The sequence below is a fragment of the Apteryx mantelli genome, chromosome 1 (genome assembly GCF_036417845.1).
Source record: "Apteryx mantelli isolate bAptMan1 chromosome 1, bAptMan1.hap1, whole genome shotgun sequence".
Taxonomy (NCBI): Eukaryota; Metazoa; Chordata; class Aves; order Apterygiformes; family Apterygidae; genus Apteryx; species Apteryx mantelli.
The window spans coordinates 101,104,619-101,127,674 of NC_089978.1; the positions used below are offsets into that span (position 1 = coordinate 101,104,619).

At 39.9% G+C, this 23,056-nt stretch overlaps 1 protein-coding gene across 1 annotated transcript in view; it reads left to right on the forward strand.

The window, feature by feature from the left end:
• Positions 1–23,056, forward strand: part of DSCAM (DS cell adhesion molecule) — a 405,855-nt gene that overhangs the window by 322,714 nt on the left and 60,085 nt on the right. The window contains exons 18-19 of the mRNA XM_013955244.2: positions 6,626–6,759; positions 21,163–21,316. Of these exons, the coding sequence (XP_013810698.2) occupies positions 6,626–6,759; positions 21,163–21,316 (288 nt within the window). The remainder of the gene's footprint in view (positions 1–6,625; positions 6,760–21,162; positions 21,317–23,056) is intronic.

Below are 23,056 nucleotides of genomic sequence, written 5' to 3' on the forward strand. Positions count from 1 at the left end.
AAATCCTCCAAAAGCCAAGCTGTAGAGACTACCCCTGACCCCCAGAGTCTGTACTTCACAGCACACATGCCAAAAAAGTCATGAGGGCTATTTGGGAACGTCATGCCCAGGCTCCTCTTGAGTCAAAAACTTCAACGGAACCATAAGCTAAGGAAACTTGCCTGGATGCAGGTGACATTTTGTCTCTGTGTGAGGTTCCTTCAGTTTTGGGATTGATCAGATGGTAGAAGCCATGCCAGCAGTACATCTGTCTCTCACTGGGAACAGCAAAATACCCATGTATTGCTCCTGAAAGATTGCTGATACTTGACCAAACCCATCTTCCTGCTCTAAAGGGGATCAGATATGTCTAGGCAGTTGTTGGCTGATGTTTGTTAACTTTTTCTCCAAAACTTCCGGGTATGGGAACTCTGTAGCATCCCTAGGTAACCTGTACCAGTGTTTAAGGATCCACCATAATGCAATCTTCTTTGCTGCAAAGTGGGCTGAGTGTTTTCATCTGCCCTGCTGCCACTGGACAGGGAGATCAATGGATCACTTGCTGCTTTATAACAGTATTTCCTATTTGAGGGGTTACTGTGTTCATTGCTCCCTATCCCTACCACATGTGCACTCTCATCTCCTCTGGTCTTTCTCCAATTTGCATCAGTTCTGAAATACTGGAAGCCCCAGATCTTTTTTTTTTTTTTCCCCTAACCTACTTCTGCCTCATTTGCTTCTCCCTAATTCTTGGTGGCTCTTTTGCTCTCTCTGTTTCTGAGACCAGACAGGCCCTGACATCTAGGAAACACATAGGTTCTGAGTGTGTTTGGCTGCGGTGCAGAGGCTCATCTGTCATCTTTAATCCTCCTGGCAATGAAGCCACAGAGCAGTTCAGCAATAACTCACCCTGAGCCTGTGCAACTAACCTTTTCAGATGTTCTGTGATGCCTCGCAGTGGTCCCACTGGTTAAATCTTTTGTCCAGAAGACTAACTGAAAGCTATTTCCAGAAGATACAATGATTTCATGTTTCAAACCAGCTTCACAGCTTTTTATTAAGGGCATTAAAGGTTTGGAGTGGAATACATAAAGAGCTGCAGCTAAAAATAAGCCCAAACCAAAGTCCCAGGTCTAAACCTCTTGAAGGCTATGGAAGTTAGACTGGAAAAGGGTACTCACATTGCCAAACTATATGCATCTAACAGGTGTCTCATTCCTCAGAAAGAAGAGACATTTCTTCTGTAATCTTGTAAGGAAAAGAGGGTCCTGCAGAGGATAATTCAGTATACCTAGTTTCAGTGCAGCTAAAAGATCCTGCTATAAAGTTAGTTTGAATACCCTCCCAGCATGTGGAATACAAATACTTACAATCTTAACAGAGCTTTGATCTGGATACCTCATATCCTGCTCCCAGAGCTTCGCTAGTTAAAATTATGACACAAGGTATTCCTCTCTCCTGTAATAAAATCTGAGGTATTTTTAAATGGCTGCCAAGTCCTCCACATCTTTATTACTGTGGGGCCATACCATGCCACTGATTTCTTCTTCTTTTTTCATTACTTTTACATTAGCAGAAACTTTTCTTTGCAAAATCAATGGTGCAGCATGTTCCATTATCACTGTTGAAAGGCAGATGGTGGCCTCCTGTCACGTCCCTGTTGGTGTTCAGCTCAGAGACATCAGCCCAAAATTTCTTTAGCAGGCCTGAAGTAAGCAAAACTTTTGTCTCCAATGTGACAAAAGAAAACAGTATCCCAGGGAGTAAAGCAGTCTGCTTGGATGAAATGAGCTGATGCTTCAATTTCTTGTAATGTTTGATACTGATTTTAGACACCAGAGGTCAGACACCACTGCTGTTCAGCTTAGGAAAGAGGAACAATTCTAGCAAATAATAGGAAATGAGCTTTCTTTTCAAAGTGATCGCATTTAGGGTTTTTGCTTAGCCTTTTTTTTCAATGAGCCTTCAGAAAAAGAAACTGCTCCTCTCAGTGGTCTTCTTGGCAGAAAGATAAGTGAAGCAGGAACATCGAGTTTTAAGAATTCATTGCATTTTTTGTCCCTTATCCTTTCCACTTTACATAGAGTTTCTCTTAAGCTGATTCTCTTCTTTATCTGAGGACTTATTTTAAAAATTTTAAAAATTAAAAAAATTAAAATCATTCTTCAAATTCTCTTGCTTGCTGGGTTCCAAGTACAATTTCAAAAGCTACATCACTTGGTAGCAATGGGGGTTGACGTATTCCCCCTCTGTTTCTGTGCTGGAAATGTGATATTATAAAACTGTAATTGAAACAATGAATCTGCTCCCCTCACAAAGCCAGACAAACTACCCAGCACCTCGGCTGGCAGCAGCGCCCTGGGTCTTGGGCAGAACTGACCAACTGAGGATGCGGCTGCTTGGACCCCACTTCCAGGGAAAGCTTCCTACCTCTTGGCAATTTGGCCTGGTGTGGCTGCTTTTGCTTAGCAATTGGCAGAGATTTCTGGGACTTGTATGATGCTGGAAATTGTATTTCTCTCTCATTTTAAATTCTTCTTAGAAAATCCATTCTTACGCACAAAATGCTGTTTGTATATCACAGAAGAAGATTTCTCCTGCTCAGTGTAGCCGTGCTGATTTTCCAGTTCTCCTTAGGCTTTCAGAGCATGGGGAAAGCTGCAGCAAGGAAACAGGAGGGGACTAGCTGGAGGGAGGAAGGAGGATCACTAACCCCCTTTCCCAGCCTCATTGTAAGACTGTGCCTGAATCCAGAGAGGTTTTCCTCCTCTCTTTTCTCTCCCTGGACTCTAAGCTTCCTGGTGATTGGCATGAGAGGGATAGATATACGGATACTATCTGACCAAGCTTTATGTTTATTCTAAAAGCAATGAGCATAAATCCGATCAAGAGTGTGTTCAGTAAGCTTTGGAGTAGAGCTCTGCTTAGGCTCTTTCAAATGGTAAGAATGGCAGTGTAGTTCATTTCTGTCCTGAAAGACTTAAATGGCTTAAACCTGGACGCTCTGTTGGCAAATTGCCCTTGATGACCCTTAAAACATTTTGTCAGAGATCTCCAATTTTACCTTTTGAATAAGCGGAGAAGATTCAGAAGAATAAATGTTCCCCACGTGAACCTGGCAGAATTTGGTAGAAATGATCTAATTAACAGGAGGCCAGCTTGGTGTGAATTATGGGTGGACAGTACCTGTAAATGTATTTTGGCTAGCAGAGGTGGGATGGGATATTTACATGAACAAAGGCATCACTGGCAGTGGTCAGGGGTTTATTTTGTGTTGTTTTTCATAAATGTACCTGTCAATAGGATAGGACAGTCTTGTACAGTGCAGAATTGAAAACCTGTTATGGAACAGGGTTCTGTTTTCTGATGTATAGGTGATACCGCTTTTAAATGTACTACACTCAGTGTATTTGCCTCCATACTGTTCAGTGCTGTGAAGAAAAATGGTGATAATCTCACTGCTTATGAAAAAGGGAACGAGGAAGTTCATAGAGCTCCTCCCCATGATCCTGCACTTCTAAATGCCATTTCGCAGACTAGTCGTATCAATGCCTTCTCTGTGTTAGCATTTCATTTACAGTGTCAAGAATACAAAGTGTTCTCCTCCACATGAAAGCAGCATGCTATTTCTGTATCTTTTAAAGCCTTGCTAGCTGGAGAATGAGGCCATCTTTGATCTTAAATTTGCCAAATCTGATCCCTAGAAAGTCCCACAGACTGCTAGAAGCAGTTCTCAGTTCTCTGTGCTAAGCCTTGGTTTTCCTCAAGCTTCTTACCATTGTTGTAGCACTGATGATTATGGAAAAAAGACTCTATGAAATAGTGCATGTTTATTTGTCTTTATGAAGATCTGTAGGAATTGGTGTTCTAAGTGAGATGCCTGGAGAATTCAGCAAGACAGTCCAGTTCTTGTGATATTGGTGTCATGTAATAACTGAAGCTTGTAAGGCTACAGAATGTGATGACAGTGGAAGATATGCATATTTTGTAACTATCTTGTGCCAGCATGGTCAGACTGAGATCTTTCTTCGCCAAGACAAGGCAGGCACCACATTGCCTCCCCCCGCCCCCCCAACTTCTTCAGAATATTTGAGGAATCCATGTTTAGCAATAAATGTTCCGGTTAATACTGAGATAAGTTAGAATAATCTTGTCTTGGTCCAGGGAATGAATTTGAGCCAGTGCATTTACTCTCTGGACACAGGACGGTGGCGGTCTGACATCAGATGACAGTCTGCGTAATTCTTGCCAAGAAAATGTAAATACTTCCTCACACGCATTCTTTTCCACATGTGCAACCCAGTAAACAAAGGCAATGTAGCAAAAAGAAAAGTAATAAATGGACATTCAGAGTCATTTTGGTAGCACTGCAAAAGATGTTGCCTAATTTTGCCTCCCCCCACTGAAAATGTTGTGGGGTCCTTGGATTAAAAAATATTCAGAAATTTGACTAGGTGACTTCTTGACTTCCTTTCTAGTCCCTCTCTCTGCTGGTCTGTATACTGGACAGAAATACAGCAGTCCAATGACAAGTAATATTTTCCACATATGTCCGTTGACTGGAAAATGCTAGATGAATTCTGAGTTAATCCCTCAACAGCTGACAGCCGTGACCGATTACCATCAGAATCTGTCCCTATAGATCACACCCTAATTTAACAATAAATTACTTTAACCTCATACATCTGTTTGCAGTGATTTCCAGAAAACATTACTAACCGTAAAGGAATCCTCCTGTGGGTTAAGTAATTACCCTGGAGAGCTAACTTTCACTGTTCAGCAGCAGTAGCAAATAGTATTTCTAATGAGTTGAGTATAAATAACAAGTTGAATGCTGTCAAGCATCAATATTTACTCAGCACTGGATAGAACTTGCTAACTGAATTAGCTGCTTTGCAGCAAGGGGCTGGGTTTGCATGCAATTATAATCATGACATTCTCACTTGATGCCTTATTAGCTTTCTCAACACACTATAAATAGAAAATGCATATTGAGAAATGTTGCACTTAGTGATGCTTATCTATCAGTTTTCTTACATCTTCCAGTACTATCTGTACAGATATAAAATTGAAATTCTCCGTAGATGCTTTTTCTGTCTGAAGTAGTTAGCTACAAAGCCAAGCAAGTTTAGGTCCCAGACTGTCTGGCTTCTCTCTATAGGCAGATTCTTGTACCACCATAATGTCTACCTATTTAAATGAGGTAGAACTAAGATTAAGGATCCATCTATGAAGATCAGTTTGCTGGACAAGGGTTTGTCTGTATTTATTAGGCAATAAAAGTTTTCTGTTAAGAGAGTTAAGAGAGCTGCTAAAGCACTGGAACTGTCATTTTACTGGAAATTCTAACATTTTTGATTGTTTTTCCTTGAAATTAGACAAAAATATGAAATTCCTCATGAACTAAAAGTTCTGCAGAAAACAGAATCCATCAAAATATTTCATTTTGCCTTTAATACCATATGTAGTCATTTTTAATACAGCATACCTATAGAGACTGTAATAATTTAACACAAATATTCTCCATGTGCAATATTGCAAATAATTTTCAAATTATTTTTATTTATGTGCTTTTAAATTACCCTGTCTCTGAAGATATTTTCCTGTTGACAAAATTTGGTTCTTCAGAAAACTTTAAATGAGCTTAGTCTAATTCTAAAAATAGCCCATGCTTTTTTATGTAAATACAAGCTTATGTGTTTGCGATATTTATAGATAATCTAGCATGCAGGAATTTTTTCATGTTAGTAAAAAAACACCTCTGAAGTTGGAGAATATTATACAGTATAATGTGTGTTTGAAAAATAACATATGCTCATGTAATTAAAGTCTTTCTCAAGATGCAAGTGCTTGAAGAGATGCAGCTAAGATTATGTACCAAGATTTTAGCATTTCCTGGCTTAAGTTTTTTTGCATGTGGTTTTAAAGAGGGTTTTTTTCTCTCTTTTTCTATGACAGTTTTTGATAGCTTATATAAATAGCTACTGTAATTAGAGAAATAAATATGTGTTCATATACTGCAGTGCCAGATACAGCTCTGAGCTCTTGAGGGCAAGGCTGGGGGAAAGGAGACTGTGTAGCCATATGTCTGCTCACACATCACACTGCTAGAAATACCTGGGTCACATCAGGCAGTGCTAATTGCATGGGACTACAGCTCATTTGCTCTCCAGTTCATTAAATTCACAGCTATACTGTGTATGGCCATTAAACTGTTCAAATGCATATTATGTATGCAGAGAATTATCATTTGGCCTGTGTTATGTCTTCAAAATCAGTCTAACATTTGTAATAATTTATTGTTTGGCTATTTCCACTGGCCACAGCTGACATATTTTCATGCATGTGGGCTGTGGGTGATTTTTCACAAAAGTTTAACTGGGGAGCACCATTCATCCTAGCCAGTCATAGCTACTGCTTTGGGACCTTCTAAAGCAGAGCCTTTCCCCTGCTGTGGATGGGAGCACAGCCCTCCAAACCCTTTCCAAATCCTCTCCTTATTCCTAATGCAGATTTTCTGCCTTGTTCCAAACAGGCTGGGTTACCAAAGTAGCAGGCTTGTCTTTTCTTTTTTGTTCTTCCATTACACTAGGATGACAAAGTTAGAGTTAGTCCACTCTAACCATTAAATGTGTTGCTTTTCCAGTTCCAGGTCCTCCTGCTGGTGTTAAAGCAGCTGCGGCTTCAGCCTCCACTGTCTTTGTGTCCTGGCTCCCTCCCCTTAAGTTAAATGGCATCATTCGGAAATATACTGTGTTCTGCTCACACCCGTACCCCACAGTAAGTCCTACAACACAACTGCAGATGGACGGCATTGGTTCTCAAAACTCAAACTATATGTTTGCAGATACTTAGTGCTTAATGCTTTCCTTGTGTTTCTTGCCATTTCTTCTCTAAGTAAGGGTAAAGGGGGATTCTGGGGCTAAGGGATTGATTAAGGTTTGTTTTCTTCCCGCCTATCAAACTTCTACAGTATTTTAAAACTATTGCAGAGTGCTGACTTAAAAATCATTTCAAAACCCACAATCCAGAGTGAGTGTCTGTAATGTTGCGGTTGTTAAGAATTTGCACAGTTGCCTTTTGCAGGACCAGCTGCAAGCTATCTACAGCCCTGTTGTAGCTGGAAGCATGTATTCATGCACCTATTTGCTGAATCAAACTTGTTTGATCTAAATTCCTACATTTTTGGCTCGAATATTCATGTGTGAAGGAGCAAAGTGACTTATGAACAAGCATATTTGCTTGTGAATAAGCACATTTGTGCCAAGAGCATTTGCCCACTCTAGGTCTACATGCTGTTACTTGCTGAGAATGTGACAGGAGAAAAATTGAATTGACCATCAGGTATCTTTCTTTCTGAGCTGTGAAGAAATCTATTTCTAGAAAGCTATTTTTAAACACAAGGGCCAACTGTTCTTTTTAAATGCCAATGCATATTTTTCTAATATGCAATGAAAATGTATTAATTTATTTTTTTATCCCAAGGTTTGATTTAGTTTTTAAGTAGGGCTTCCCATCAAAGGTAGTATCTCAAGTTACAAAATGTAATCTTAGTTTAATATATAAGGAAATATTGTTCCAGAAACAGGAGGCGGGTGATAGGGAGATTTCCAAACAAGCCTCAGACTGTTTTCAAAAGCAGACAGACTCACCCAGCCCACTGTTGTAGCAAGTGAGCTAATTCTGCACATACTTAAGGGGGGACGGGACAAAAGTCATGTGTCCACTGATGCCTAAGCCCAAACTGATACATCCTGCTCTAAGCAGAATTTGTTAGTCACATCTGAAACTAGGGGTTGGAGCTCTTTGCTTCTTTCATGCTTTGGGACTGCAACTCCTATTTCAATTTAGTAATTGTAGCTATGCAAAGCAAAATATCTTGACAATACTCTTTAAATATAAACTGGCTAGAGATTTTTCATCATGGACCATACATTCCTATGGCACACAGTGGGTTTATTATTTCCTAAGGAGTTTGGATTTAACACAACTAAACCTTGTGGTTATGGCTTTGGTGAGCAGAGCAGTGCCCCGGAGAACGTGAGGACAAAGTGCTTCTCTGGGGATTTGGAAAGAACACCAGGTGGTGCTGCTGGCTCTTTCTATTTACTTATGCACTAAGCTGCAGTATTTCCTCTCCAGGCTTCTTCGCTAGAAACGTTTTTGTGTGTGTTTATAACAGCAGGAGAATAAACATTTGCTGTTACACAAGTTTCTCTCTAATATGCTGCTCTTTCATATACAAAACTATCTTTTCATGGCTGCTTATTGTATGGATACGTTTTAGAGTTCCTCATAAAAAAATACTGTTGTGATAGACCACGGCGAGAAGCAATTACTTGTTTGCTGGTGTTGGTGTGTGCTGAATTTGACTGCTATATTTTTATGAAATTCATTATAGCATGAGAAGAAGGTATCACCGTATACCTCAGTCCAAGGTAGAAGCACTTGGAGTGATTGTGTTTTCTATTTATTATTAATGTATACATATATATTTATTCTGTTGTTACCTGTGTTCATGAAGAGGGTTTATGTGTGGTGAGTGTGTATATGTGTACATATACATATATATATGTATACATATATACATATGCATCTATATCTCCATGAGGACAGGCTCTGCACCACTCCATAGTCTTTTGCAGATTAGTATGAATTATGGCTTACAGAACAGGTCTTCTGTATCAGTTTTGTGTCTTGAGCGAGACACTGACCACACTAATATATCAGTTTCCAGAAGCCAGGTTGGGCATCTCTAGATAAGCGCAAGACTGCAGGACCATGTCAACATATGAACCCCAGTACTTTATTTCTAACAAAATGCTTTGCTATCTTTTATCCATAAAAGAATCATTAAACAGAAAGGTATTTTTTTTCGGAGCTAGCTTTGCAGTGAAAGAAATCTGTTGCAGAGGTGCTTGAATGATAATACTCCTGTGCAGATGCATTCTGCATATTTCAAGCAAGTTCTTGTATGATTTACTGTTAGCAGAGGCAAGTGGTTGGCAGAGAAATTGGTTTTAAATTAGGGTGGGGAAGGGGAAAAAATAGAAGACCTCTGTCTTTATCAATTCTTTTGTCACCTTAAGTTGTAACTGGTTGGAGGTATGGACCCATATAAACTTCCTGAGCAGACTTCACTCAAAGCCCTTGTTGCAAAATAATTTTGCTAAAAATCTGCCATTTAAGAATAAAGGCAAATTGAGTTTTTAAACATCAGTGAGAAGAAAGAGAAAAGGACAGTGGTGAAGGTAAGCTTACTGGTAGCTATCTTCTTTGCAGATTGCATTTTACAAGCACTATGTGTATACTGAGGAGAATTCAATACAGTACACTTTAGACAATGCTCTTAGGCTAACAAAACAGAGTTCCTTTTTATGAGGACACTGTTATGGTCTTTAAGGGTAAGTCATCAACAGGAAGACAAATTAACTCTGTCGTTCATGTTGTATACGTTTTTACTACAAAGCACAACCTTCCTATGAACCTGAGATATTCTGAGATGAAGATTTGCTGCTTGTTGCACAGTTCAGTTTGCATTGCAAGGGCAGAATCTGGGAAAACTTCTGATGACCCTGGACAGAAGGATACTGTCATTTCTGGCTTAACTGCTTCAAGTCCCAAGGACAGTATCTGCCTGAGATATTTCAAGCAAAATGCAAATATGCAAATATGATTAATGTGTGAAAAAAGACAAATGGTTCTCCATTGACGTATATTTTCTAAGCAAGAGAGAGGGCAAGGATCCATTGCCGTAATGTTTAATTGTGGTGCCTATGTTATGTGCAGAACTTTCTTTTTTTTATTCCACAAATACAGAAAAAAATACAGAAATGTGGGTACTGACACATTCACTGAAAAGCTGACTAGCTGTCAGCTAGTCCAAAGTACTAGCTGAAATTTCTCTTTCCAATCCTGGCCTGAAAAAAGAGTGACCTTAATTGTCCTTCATTCTTCAGATAAATGAAACAAAACATACCAGAATTTAGGTGAAAAAAATCATCCTCTGAGCCAACTCACAACCCACTTCCCCACTGTACATGACCCCACTTCTTCCTACACCCACGTCCAACTCTGTGCATGACCTGGCTCCTCATGACAACCCATGATGGTCCATAGGTCGCTTCCCTCTAGGTGCGGTTATCATGTGTGCTGTTCATTGGCACAGGCCTGATATAGGCCCTGCCCACAGGACACTTGCTACAGTCACTCTGCTCTGGCCTGATGAAGGCAATGGGCAGCACTAGCTGCTACATCGTGAACTTCCTGTCCTGTCAGCATAGGTTTTTCCAGGGACCAGTGGGGCTGTAGCTGCTCGTGGTTTGACTCCTGCTAAAGATGCTAGAGTGGTTTAGCTCCTACCTGGCTGTGGGGGGAGCTGCCTTCTTTGGCAGCCGCTCCAGCATCATTGGCCTTAGGTTGTAAACGTATATTGCCAGGGCTTTTAAAAGGATTATAGAATATGAAGTTTAGATGATTTCTGAAAAGGAACTTCTTGTTGCATTCAGATCAGGATACTATGTAAGTGCCTGGAATAGATCACTATGACACCAAGTATCCAATGGTTTGCCAATCTGGGAAACTCTATTCTGGGGACAGGTAAAAAGCAACACAGAAAAAAACCATGGTGTGTCCTGAAGGTATGAGAATGAAGGTTAAGAAGCAGGATTTCCTGCCACATGAGGGGCTGAGAAAGCATTAGAACTGGTAGGGAAAGCACAGTGAGAGGTTAAGACGTGAGGAAAGGTAGAGCGACTACATCATTCAGGTGTCAGTGAACAGGATGGTGTCACTCAATCAGCAATACACATGTTAAAATCTGTTTTACTTTCTTGATTAGAAAAGTGCAGTTGTTGTTGCTGGGGTATTTGCAGGCAGAGCAGGGATTATTAGCCTAGCAGTGATCCATTGGTCAGCCAGTCATTCCCTGACAGGAGCAAACACATTAAACCAGCTTATCCTGCTGTTTCTGATGAAGCAGGTCATTAAACTGTCTGTCAGTCTTCTGCTTTCTCTATGTAATGACTGGAGATTAATAGAAAGGAATCATGTCAGTAAAGCTGCACTATAAAAGGATAATAAATGGAGACCACTCTCCTCAGTGATTTTCCTTTTCAGGATATTGTCAGTTGGTTCTTGTCTTCGTTCCACTCATATTAAGATGTGGAATAAGATGACCTCTCTATTGCTCTCTGATTTCCTGATAGTGAAAGCTAAAAGCAGAACTTTTTTGGGCAAATGTGCGTAGAAAGTGTTGAGAAGTGAAAGATATACAATTCTGCCAATGGCCTAAAATGTCTTAGGAATTTTATTGGAGTCTTTCCCTCTTTCTAACTAAGGAAAAATCTTGATGATATTCTAACACATTTTTTTTTCCTCTGGGAGGTGCACCTTAGCTATACCAGCATTTGGTTTCAATTGTTGTATGCATATTTTGACTAGATAGTTTTCCATTTTTAAACTTTCATAGCATCGTAGAATAATACAGGTTGGAAGGTACTTCCAGAAGTTTCCTAGACCAACCCCCTTGCTCAAAGCAAATTTGATCACATCAGGTTGCTCATGGCCATGTCTAGTTCAGTCTTGAACAACTCCAAGGAAGGAGATCCCACAGCCTCTCTGGTCCCTGGTTCCAGTGTTTGATCATGGTATCATGGTAAAATTGTTTTTTCTTAGTATCTAATCAGAATTTCCTGTGTTGCAACTTGTGCCTGTTGCCTCTTTTCCTATCACTGTGGACCTTTGAGAAAAGCTTAGCTCCATCTTCTCTGTATTGTCTCGTCAAGTATATGTGGATGGCAATAAAAAGTTTCTCCTGAGCATTCTCTTCTTAAGGCTGACAGACCCATCTCTCTCAGCATCTCCTTGCATGCAATCCCCTTAGCTTTTGTTTTGATGCCAGAGTACTTACAGAAACCTTTCTTACTACCTTTTACCTCCCTTGCTAGTTTCAGCTCCAGCTGAGCTTTGGTTTTCCTAACTCCATTTCTACAAGTGAAGGCAATGTCTTTGTATTCCTCCCAAGTAGCCTGTCCCTGCTTCCACTTTCTGTGTGTTTTCTTTTGGTGTTTGAGCTCAGTGAGGAGCTCCATGTTCACCCACTAGTGACTTCTGCCATGCTTCCTCAACTTTCCATATGTTACAACAGACCATTCTTGTACTCTGAGAATGCTGTTGTTGAAGATTAGCCAGCTCTCCTGGACCCTTTTGCCTTCTAAGGCAGTTTCCCATGGGATCCTGCCACATAGGTCCCGGAACAAGCCAAAAACTGCTCTTCTGAAGTTCAGGGTTTTAATTCTGCTTTTCGTCTCCCTCACTTCCCTCAGGATCTTAAACTCCACAGTCTCGTGGTTGCCACAGCCAAGGCTATCCTTGACCTTCATATCTTCAGCCAGTTCTTCCTTGTTTGTGAGTATCGGGTCCAACAGAGCATCTCCTATAGTCAGAGAATTGTCTTCAATACTTTCCAGAAATTTCCTATGATTCTTGCGCCCAGCCATATTGCTCTTCCAGCAGATATCAGTGTGGTAAAGTCATGCATGAGTACCAAGGCTTGTGTTTATGACACTTTCTCTAGCTCCCTAAAGAAGGCTTCATCTGCCTCCTCTTCTTGATCAGGAGGTCATATCAGACACCTATTTCAACATCACCAGTGCTGCTCTGTCCTCTGATCCTTACCCACAAGCTCTCTGCTGGTTTGTCACGTGCCCCAGGGCAAAGCTCCATGCATTCAAGCCGCTCCTTTGCATAGAGTATAACCTGTCCTTCCCATCTTCCCAACCATCTTTCCTGAACAGCCTGTATCCCTCCATTGGAGCACACTTACCATGAGAGCTATCCCACCATGTCTTCATAATCCCAATGAGATCCTATCCCACAAAACACCAGAAGGACATTCACTGCTACTTATTACAGATATCCTATCAAAAACATACACAGTACGCTCTGGTGGTTGCCCTGTGAAGAAGAAAATCATCTTTGTACTATCTCTGCAGCGCATATGCTGAAGGTGGGATTCACCTCAGTTGACTTCAGCCATCTCAGAGAGAGATACCTAGTCTGCTTCTGGGGTCACTGAGGCTTCCTATGCAATCATTGAAGGAAAGAAGCTAGACATCTGAGAGAAGTCATGTGTGTCTTCTTCCAAAAGTGTCCCTTCTCTCTGTTCACTCTAGAGACAGTATATACAGTTATCTTGAACAAGGTATCTAATCTTTAAACAACCAGAATTAGCTGACATCAGTTTCCACCATCCAGATATTTTCCAAGCAGTTTTTTCAGGCAGACACAAGTTTTATCTTTGTTTTGCACAGGATCTGCCCAAATTTTTACTCAATGCGAGGAGGCTTTGCATCACATTCTCTGGTCCCCAGTCTCTCTCCAGTTTTAAAGACTTGAATAAAACTCATGGAAAATGGTGCAAAAACTTATAATTGTAAGTAGGAACTGGGTTTTTGTTGCATTGTAGAGACTGCCGTGATTAAAGGTATGCTGAAAGTCTCTCAGAAGAGTGGGAAAAGTAACTATTAGAAGTGGGCTAAGCCAAAAAGTTACCATTGAATGGAAGGTTCTTTAGAGTCAGCAGAATCTGTAAGGCTGAGAATTTAAAATCTATGTTCATTGATTCAGGTACTACAGACAGTATTTATCACTTTGCCTATACAGTAATTTTTACAGCATGAGGATATTTATGTTTATTAATTCTTGTTCTTTATATAGCATAGTACTATTTTATAGTCTTTTTTGGTTGTTTGAAAAACTTATTTTGAATGCTATTTAAAGTATGTCCTTTTTAATATGCCACAATTATACTCTTTATAGCTTTTTCATAGATATTTCACAGCTTTATTACTGGCTCCAAAATATAGCAGATTCATTCTTTTAATTGATTTGTCAACTTTACATTTTTGCTTATCTTATTTTTGTCATGGTACAGATCTGTAAGAGAAATTTTAAGTGACAGAATGTAAATTTAGTGCTGCTGATGTACTGTTTGAAATAATTTTTAAAAGATCTCCTTGTAAAGCCCTACTAAAACCCACTTGATATTATTTTTTCATAAAATTCTGGTCTTGTCTCACGACCTCATTTCACATATAGGTTTATCAATATAGTCTAACAGTAAGTCCTTGCCATCGGTTTCAGTGTATTTCAGCAGATGTGGATTCATCACATTCCCTTCTGTATGGTATAGGAGACTAGATGGGGTCACACAATCTGTGATTTGACTGAAATGCTCTGTAAAAGTCTGGTGACTTGGGGACAGCAAAGGAGCCAGGAGGGCCAGCTGGCAGCCCAGCTGATGGTCTGCTGGTCTGACTTCCCATGGTCATCTGCCTGTGACCCCACATGCTGCTTCCTTCATCATGAGCCCTGGAAGGCTGATGGACTCTCTGGCTCCTGTGGGTTGTCCCAAATGGAGGAGCAGGCTGTGTACTTGTGTTGTTCCTGACCTTCTTGACTACATGGGCTACCTGGAGATCTGGGCAGCAGACTGTCTTCTGGGCCTAGGCCCTGCAAGTGGGTTCACAAGATTTTGCTCTGGGTGGGAAGGCCAGAAGCTGGCTATACAGTTTCTGAAACATCTGTTGTTTATTTTCCAACATTTCAGTTCAGTTCAGAATTTTAAAAAGGTAAAATTTTACATGGAAACTACATTCTGTTTTCTGCACAGCTTCTATTTACAACATTTAGCTCCAATAATACTGAGTAAGAAGTAGATGTTACGTTTCAAAACATGGGCCAAAACTGCAAGACCTGAGCAGAAGCCACATTATATGACCAAATGATATCCAGGGTCTTACTGAAAATGGTGAGACAGGACTGTTGGTTGTTTGCAGCTCTGACAGCCTGTGCGTCTGAGAAAGGAAGCAAGGCAAAAGCTAGCAGACCTAGAGAAAAAACAGTGGTAAGTGACCTTAGGAAGAAGTCTATGGGCAGAGTTAGATGTCTCAGGGAATTCACTGAGAGGGCAGATTCTGACGTCTGTCCACTCTGTTGAGGGACACAGCGACTTGAAGTCCATTCTTTATAAATACAGTGTTGTATCCATTTCCTATTAACCCAGTTTGCTTCCAGGTAGAAACAACTTGTCAAAGCCCGAAGTACTAGGTAACTTGTCAACCCAAGAGACTCCAAACCATCATTTCTGGGAACAATGAAGACTTAAGGTAGAACAGGGTAGACAGTTCTGTGTTGATGATGTGCAAGAAGATGGAGATATTTTTTGTTTTGACCTTATAGAAGTAAAAACTTAATTACTGATGTGACTCAGTGCTCATAGTAGGCCACATCTATATTGCTGCATAAACAAGGGTCAAGGAGTGGCCCCTGGCTCTCCTAACATTAACTGACTCATGTCCATGCTGCTTAGTACTAGCCGCTCTAAAGCAGATTTGCTTTGCAGAGAGTTATTTAGAGTAGTTCAAAACTAAGTCAGAGATTAAACTAAAAAGCAATGTGCACCATCGGGGCAGAGAGCTCAATACACTTCCTGGCTCTTTCCTACTTAGCAGCATAGATAAGCCTATAGGGAACACGCTTATTGAAAGAGAACTAGTTCAGCAAGCATTGTTTCTCTGAGACAACTCGGGATAGATACAAAACTGATAGCTACTCTGTAGAAGGCTACGAAACTACTGGTTCATTGTTGTGGGTGGGAAGGAGAAGCATAGGTATCTCTCTTAAGTCCACTTTTGTTCAGTGTTTTCATTAGTGGCCTGGAAAATGAAAGTGCAAGTGTGCCTATTAAATTTGCAGCAGACACAAGGTAAGGGATTTCAGTTATATTGGGGACAGAACTAGAATTCAGAGTGATCTCAACAAACTGGAAAAGTAGTCTGGAAAAGGTCAGATAAAATTTAGTATAGGTAAGTGCAAGGAGATGAATACAATGAATAACCAGCTGCTTGGATGCAGGGTAGAGAACAATTGGCTAGATTCTTGAGAAGAGGTTTTGGGGTTATTGTGTATCCCAGGATGAATATAAATTAGTTTATAATCCTATTGTAAAAAAAACAAATGCCATACTCTGGGATTATCGAATACAGGTTTGGAAATTGCATTCAAGAAAACTGTGGACCCATTGTAAGCAATCCAAAGGATAGCAATGGTTATTATTAGAGAAACTGTTAGAGAAAACATGATTTCTAGGAAAAGTAGAAAGCATTGCTGCTGTCAAGTCTGAAAAAGATAAGGGCAGTGGAGTGGGAAAAGGAAGGATAACTCTTCATGAAGATTAAAGGTTGGTGCAAAGATGAAAGTAGTAATTGATTTTCCATGTTTCTAGTAGAGTGGAAAAGAAGATATGGGTTTAAACTGCAGCATGAAATGCTCAAGTTAGGCTTTAAGAAATCTTTCTAATTGTAAGATTAGTTAAGTGTTGGAATAGGCTGTGCAGCCTAAGGAGTTGCAGAATATATCTGAAATTGTGCAGATATAGTTGAACATGGTTTGGAGAAGGAGGATAAACTTTGGTCAGCTCTCAGTGTCTTTCCAGTCCTATTTTTAGATGATTCTATGGTCATATTTTACCCCCAAATTCATAGTGAAAACATACATGCCACTCTAGCTAAAATAGTTTTTTTAATTTTCAAGCTGAGACACATGATATGAGGTAGCCATCCTGTATTCTCTCTTACTTCACTATACACACCATAAATCTAAAGTGTATCTTGCTTTTCATTCTTGACATTAAAGTCTTTATATGGCCTTCTCTGTTCACCTCCAGGTTTCCTCACAACTTGCAGAGAACCAGGAGATAGAGATTTTCAGTGCAGCTGTCTTATCTCAGAAATTGCATAGATGTAGTTCTAGATAGGATAAGAAAGCCAGTCATCTTCCAGTTCACAGCTGGATACAGCTGCCCATTACCTTAACTCCCTGATTGCCTGGAAAACTGTTGCAAATGTACTTTTCTTCTAAAGCATCCTTCTGAAGTTTTTCCAGGCTGAGTTAAAAAACAACAAACAAACAAAAATCAGTCTGAGGGTTCTGAATTTGTGCACCTCATCTTTCTAAAGGAGTCAGAAATACCAGAAGGTAGCATATTGTTTCAAAGCATATGAAGCAATATATACCAGTAGAGCTGAAGTTGCATCAAGGAAAATGATGCTACCTGGAGTGACTGTTCCTCAGCATCTTTTGCCCTTATCTGGTTCTGTGAAGCAAATAGACCACATCCTAAGAAGAGCCTTTGATTTCATTTTATGCTGCGCAGCCCTTGCTGGCTTTTTAGAGTCTTAGCCCTGTCTGTGCTTCTTAGACAATGAGCTAAAGAGAGAAGAAAAATTAACCCATCATCTACAAGATGAATAAAAAAACAGTTGGAAAAAAAAGCCCTTGAGCAAGTATATTACTGCTTTGGGGATAAAGCAGCAGAAAGTGTTTTATATTGGCACATGCAAAGACCAGTATGTGACAAGGTGGCATTCCTTTAAAATATTTCTTATTACAATTGTTTAACCTTCTCTTTGCTGGCAAAGCTGCCCTTTTTTCTCCTTGTTAGTCTGATTGAAATGACAGGCAAAAGTTAAAAGCAAAATTGATTCTTTGTCACTGGAGCATCCCCAAGTGTTTGAAAGGAAATGTTAGCTGAGGAAACAGGAGGTGTGTGTTAACCAGTTAGAAACCAAAATCTTTTGCTATAGTACTTTGCCTTAAGAAAATAAGAAGGCTAATTGAGTGAAGATATGTTTACCAGATCAAATTAATAAATGAATTTGATGAATAACCAAATTTATATTTGAAATATCTACAGTTGTAAATGTATGAATGATGCTGATTCTCTGTGGGAGAAAGAAAGGAATTGAAGACAAGGCACTTTGAAAAGCATTAGAGAAGCTAATTGTGTGATTCTTCTATCTTTGGAGCTCCAGGAAGAGAGCTCCTCTGCTTTGATACAATTTTGCCTGCTCTTCCAGCTGACCACATTGCAACCAGAGGAATTTTTGAGGACTGGTTGTTTTTTGGTTTTGTTTTTAGCTTTTGTCTTCAGAGCAGGAGGGCTTAGTGCCAATGCTGCAGCTTCAAGGCTGAGGTCTGTCTTCTGTTCAGCTGCTCACTGTATCCCAACCATACAATCTCAAACCAGAGTGCCCCAGCTGTGTTTGGTGATAAATGCCAAAGCTGTAAGTCAGTGTCTGACTGTCCCAGGCTCTGCCATTGCAGAACTGAACAGTGAGGCACTTCCAGCAGATCTGCGGTATTTGGAATGGCTCCCAAAGGCAGCCGTATATTTCTTTCATTAACCATGGGAGTCTTGGAAAAGTCACTGTAAATTTAACTGGACTGGTGTTCACTGGAAAGAAATCTTGGAAATTTCTGATCATTGAGCAATAAGGAGGTCTGTAATGGTTTGCTGTTCCTAAATGCTGTATCCTCATTCCATGTTAGTAGGTGTTTTAGAAGTAGATTGTGCTTTATAGCTGTATTGGTAAGTAGAGCCTAAGTGCCAACGACAGGCTAGCCTGTTTGACTTTCAAATTCATCCTCAGAAATGCTGCCTCATGAATATTAAAATTCAGCCTCCTGTGCCATGATCAATATATTAATTTTTAGGTATGACCTCACAAAGATTCAGCCTGTCAAGCCATGGGCATTTGTCCAATATTCTTGTGTAAATGTCAAGACAGATGGTTCTCAAAGCTCTCTGTAATATTTCACATAATAATAGAAGTGTCTGTCTGCACTGACCTCTGCATATCAGCAGTGTAAACCCAGGCAAATGCTTGCTAAATGGGACAAACTGACTTGGCATTATGACAGTAGAAATGAGATTGGCTAGAATGTGCAGTGAAGCCCCTATGTGAGCTTGTGTTGAGCCAAGATAACTGTTAGCAGGGACAAACCAGTCCCCCAGGAAAGTTAGTCTCCATGGAAGAAACAGGATATATATAGAAGTAAATAGAGGGACTCATGCTAGATGAACTACAGCCTGGCAGATTAGCCAGGCTAATTTCCAGAAGAGGTCATTCATGCATTTTGTTTCAAGGACTACTGATCTTCTGAGGACAGAAAGAAACAATGAAACATCTCACTGCCCATAGGGGACTGTCCCAGGGACTTCATAGGGTTGAGTCACTGATTTGCAGTTTTTTATGGATCATATCCTGCTCTTTTATAAATCAGAATTGCCCCATATATCACTGGTTGAGTACCAGTGATATAGAGGTCTTCTTTGGAGGAATGAACTCTCCTTCAGAATGAAAGACTAACTTAGCAATGCTTTCATAAAATAGCATTTCATTATTGTTACTGATGCTTTTGATGTTGATATCATCATGGCATATCTAACCTGGAAAATATACCTTTTTTAAAAAGCATATAAATTAACACAGTATGATCAACATGAGATCAAGACAAGCCAAAGCTGCATTTAAAAATATCAGCTGGGACCCTCAAATTAAGTAGACTGGTAATCTGCTTGTAGCACACATTTGTATAAAAGCAGAGAGTTAAGTATTTTAGTCAACAAGTGCATTAATGTGATGTAGTCTTATTCAGCTTACTTAATTGTAGATGTCTCTAGTACAGACATCTATGCCTGAGCTAGTCACCTGAACACTTCCATAGCTGGTGGAGAAATACAAGTATTTCTAGGGCGTAATTCATCCTACTTTACTGCATGTGTCTCATATATAGGCCGATGAACCTTGGCTTAGAAGTGCCCATTTCTTTGCATGGTCTCTGAAGGGAGTCAGGGTGACTAGCTTGGATACAGATGTCTTCGCTGTAGATTTCAAAAGTGAAATGAGATGAACTGCCCCCTCCCCATTGTCTTCCCTGCTATAGGAAATGCCAGCTCAAGAACAGAGAAATGCAGTGGCCCTTCCAGTAGCTGAGACTGGCTACCAGTTCATACTGGAGAGGTGTTTAATGATACCTGAGAAACAACCCTTATTTATTTGGAATTCACTTTGAAGGACTATATATTGAAATGCTTTCAGGTCAAACTACCTTTTGAAATGCTAATCAACTGAAATTGGCCTTTAGCACCAGCAGATATTTGTATATCAAAGAGCTTTCTTGCACCCCTTCTGTCAGTCTAAATCAAGTTTAGATTATGCTGATGTAGTATTTTTAATGTAGATTCACAGTAAAATCATCGTTTCTGTGTCGTTAATGTTTTATTATTTTTAGCCTAGTATTAGTTAGCCATTGCCATGCTTAGTATTGTACAGAGAAGCTAGTCATTATTCATTCTAATGGTTAGTTTCCCCACTATTTTTACATACAAGTTCACAGAGCCTGTGTCAGAACTAAAACTGGTTATGCTGAATATTGTAATACTGGTCAATCCTGATGAGGTTTCCCTTCTCATCCTCCAGGGAGTAAAGCTTCTTGTAGAGTATGTGCTGAAGGGCACAAAGTCTATGTACAGTGGAGGAATCTATATATTCCTTTGCACCTTTCCTTGCAAGGGTCACTTTAGGCACACTGCATAATGTCTCACCACTAAGCAATTGTCTTGCTTAGCAGCTTGTTGGCTTAGTTGCAGCCCACAGCCAAGGCACCTGAGTGGCAGTGCCAGAATAGACTGAACTGACATTTCCTGCAATGCTTGTCATGCCATGCTAATGCAACTAAATAGCTGAGATGACCTTCTGCGGGGAATCTTTGAATGAAAATAATTTTGTGATTAAACAAAGCTAGTCTCAGGGGGAAGTTTAGCAGTCTATTAAAATAATAAAATTTTATTCTTGACTCATTCCATTTAGTAAAGGAATAAACCACCCAACCCAGGGATAAGGACCACCACCACAAAGGTTTTAGGTGATCAATGACAAATCTAGAGTAATAAACTTCAGATTTCATATCAGACACAGGACTGAATCCTCTGTTGGGAAAATCTGTCTAAAATAAAATTGGATGTCAGAACTATGCATGGTACAAATTTGTCAAATATGTTCACTTACCAACTCTGCAAAAACAAACAGACTCATAAAAATTCTAATCTGAATAAAAACAAATTGTAAACAACATATAGGCCCAAATTCACTGAATATAAATTGATTGCAACAAGTTATTGTGACTGCTCTGTTTATTGCCATTTGCCATCTGTTTGAAGTAACTGATACTCATTCAAAGTACCCAGAAGTAATGGGCTTTGTAGCACTCCAGTTAACAGTCTTTCTCCAGCTACTGTTTATTTTAGTTTGGAAACATTTGTCTCTCCCATCACAGGTAATCAGCGAGTTTGAAGCCTCTCCTGACTCATTTTCCTACAGAATCCCTAACCTAAATCGGAATCGACAGTACAGTGTCTGGGTGGTGGCAGTGACTGCTGCGGGAAGAGGCAACAGCAGCGAAATTATTACTGTAGAACCGCTAGCTAAAGGTATGATGACAGCACTTTTTAAAGTAATCCAAAACTTTACAATGCTAATTACTGTTATAATTGGCATGTGGTTTCTTTATATCTCATTGCTTACTAAGAGTGGGATTTGTCAGGAGTAACTTCAGTTCTCTCCAAAAGTTAGATACCAACTCTTTGCTAATTGCCCAAGCTTTTGCTATAGTCAGCAGAGAGAGAAAGAATGATGTACTCCTCTAGGGGGTAATTCATCCCACCTACCTTAGAAGGAAATAAATTGCTTTTTGGAGCAATTTTTATCTTCTTTTGTTGGGTACAGAGAGATTTCAGATGATGCCCTCCCCTACTGAGTGTATCTCTCTCTTTTTTTGCCATACAGGATAATGTCTTTATCATTCCTCTCCTTACTGATATCTCTTGTGTATTCCGCAGGTACTATCTTCTATATCAAATGAGCTGATTAACATATCTAAACTCTGAGCAATTGTTCTCAATTTGCATTAGCTTTGAACAATTGCTGCTTCTATTTCAGATCTTAAGAAGGGATAATGTGCCTGAAATCCTGTGTATTTTTTTCCAGCTATATTAGTTGTTCTAATAACAGATATTACTTGGGCCCATACATTCTGCCTTACCTGTACCATTAGACTTCATAATTACAAGACTTTACCACCTTAGCTTGGAGATAGGCACCTAACTTTTTAGATAGCAAGGTGAGGTGAGTCTTATCAGTAATCTCTGCATGGGGTCTTCATAATTGATCTTTTTTTTTCCCCCCACTCAAATTAAATTATCACAGCAGTTGCCAATATGAATGGTTTAGTGCACTTGTCCCTGGAGTTGCAAAGGTAGATCCATGTGATTGACTTTACAGTTTCACAAGGCTGCTGCTGCTTCAGTCATGTGGCTAATGATGTAGTAATGTAAAAGAAAGTGTCTAGTGCTTTATGATGACAGATACTTTCTTAAAAAGCATTGCAGAACTTCAGCCAAACACCACCAACATGAACAAAATGCATTTTCTGCATGGAGAAGCATATACCATCACCATGGGGATGCTTGCTGTTCCTAGCTACCTAGATGGTAGCTAACCAGTTTGATGATAAACTATCAGGTGATGGTATTTGGAAGGTACAATTTTAACATGTGAAATAGCTTTCTAATGAGTAGGAGTTGCAGGCAGGATTCATTAGGCTTGTGATGGGGACTTCTGTGCCTTTTCTTTGCCTCTCCTCGAGGTTAAAGATTTTATCATATGGGATGGGTATTTTTCAACATTACTACAGGGAACTTATAGTAACTATGATGTTACTACTTCGGCTCACAGTGGAAGATTTATCAGTGTTAATGTGGGGAGGGTCTAGCAAGGTAAATTGGCCTCAGTGGGAACAAACAGGGGAATGTTTGCTCCCCATGCCATTACTGAAAGTCTCTTTATGTCAGCTGGGTAGACTCACCTTTTGTTTCTGCTTCTTTTAACATCTGGCATCTTTCAGAAGAGCTTTTTTCTTAGTGGCTACACAGCATTAGTGTAGTGACCTTATGAATGACTAAAAGGCTATGAAAAGTCTGCAGGTTTTCCGTTGTTTTATTCCCATAGGATAACTGCCTACTGCATTTTGAACATCTGTGAGACCAAAGTTGGGGTGTTAAAAGGTGGATGAGGAGTGTAAGGGACATCTGAAAGGGAAGCCTCTGAAAAATGCCTCAGAGAAACAGGGCAAAGGTTTCAATATGCTTCTCTGTTGAGACTGGCAGTTACTT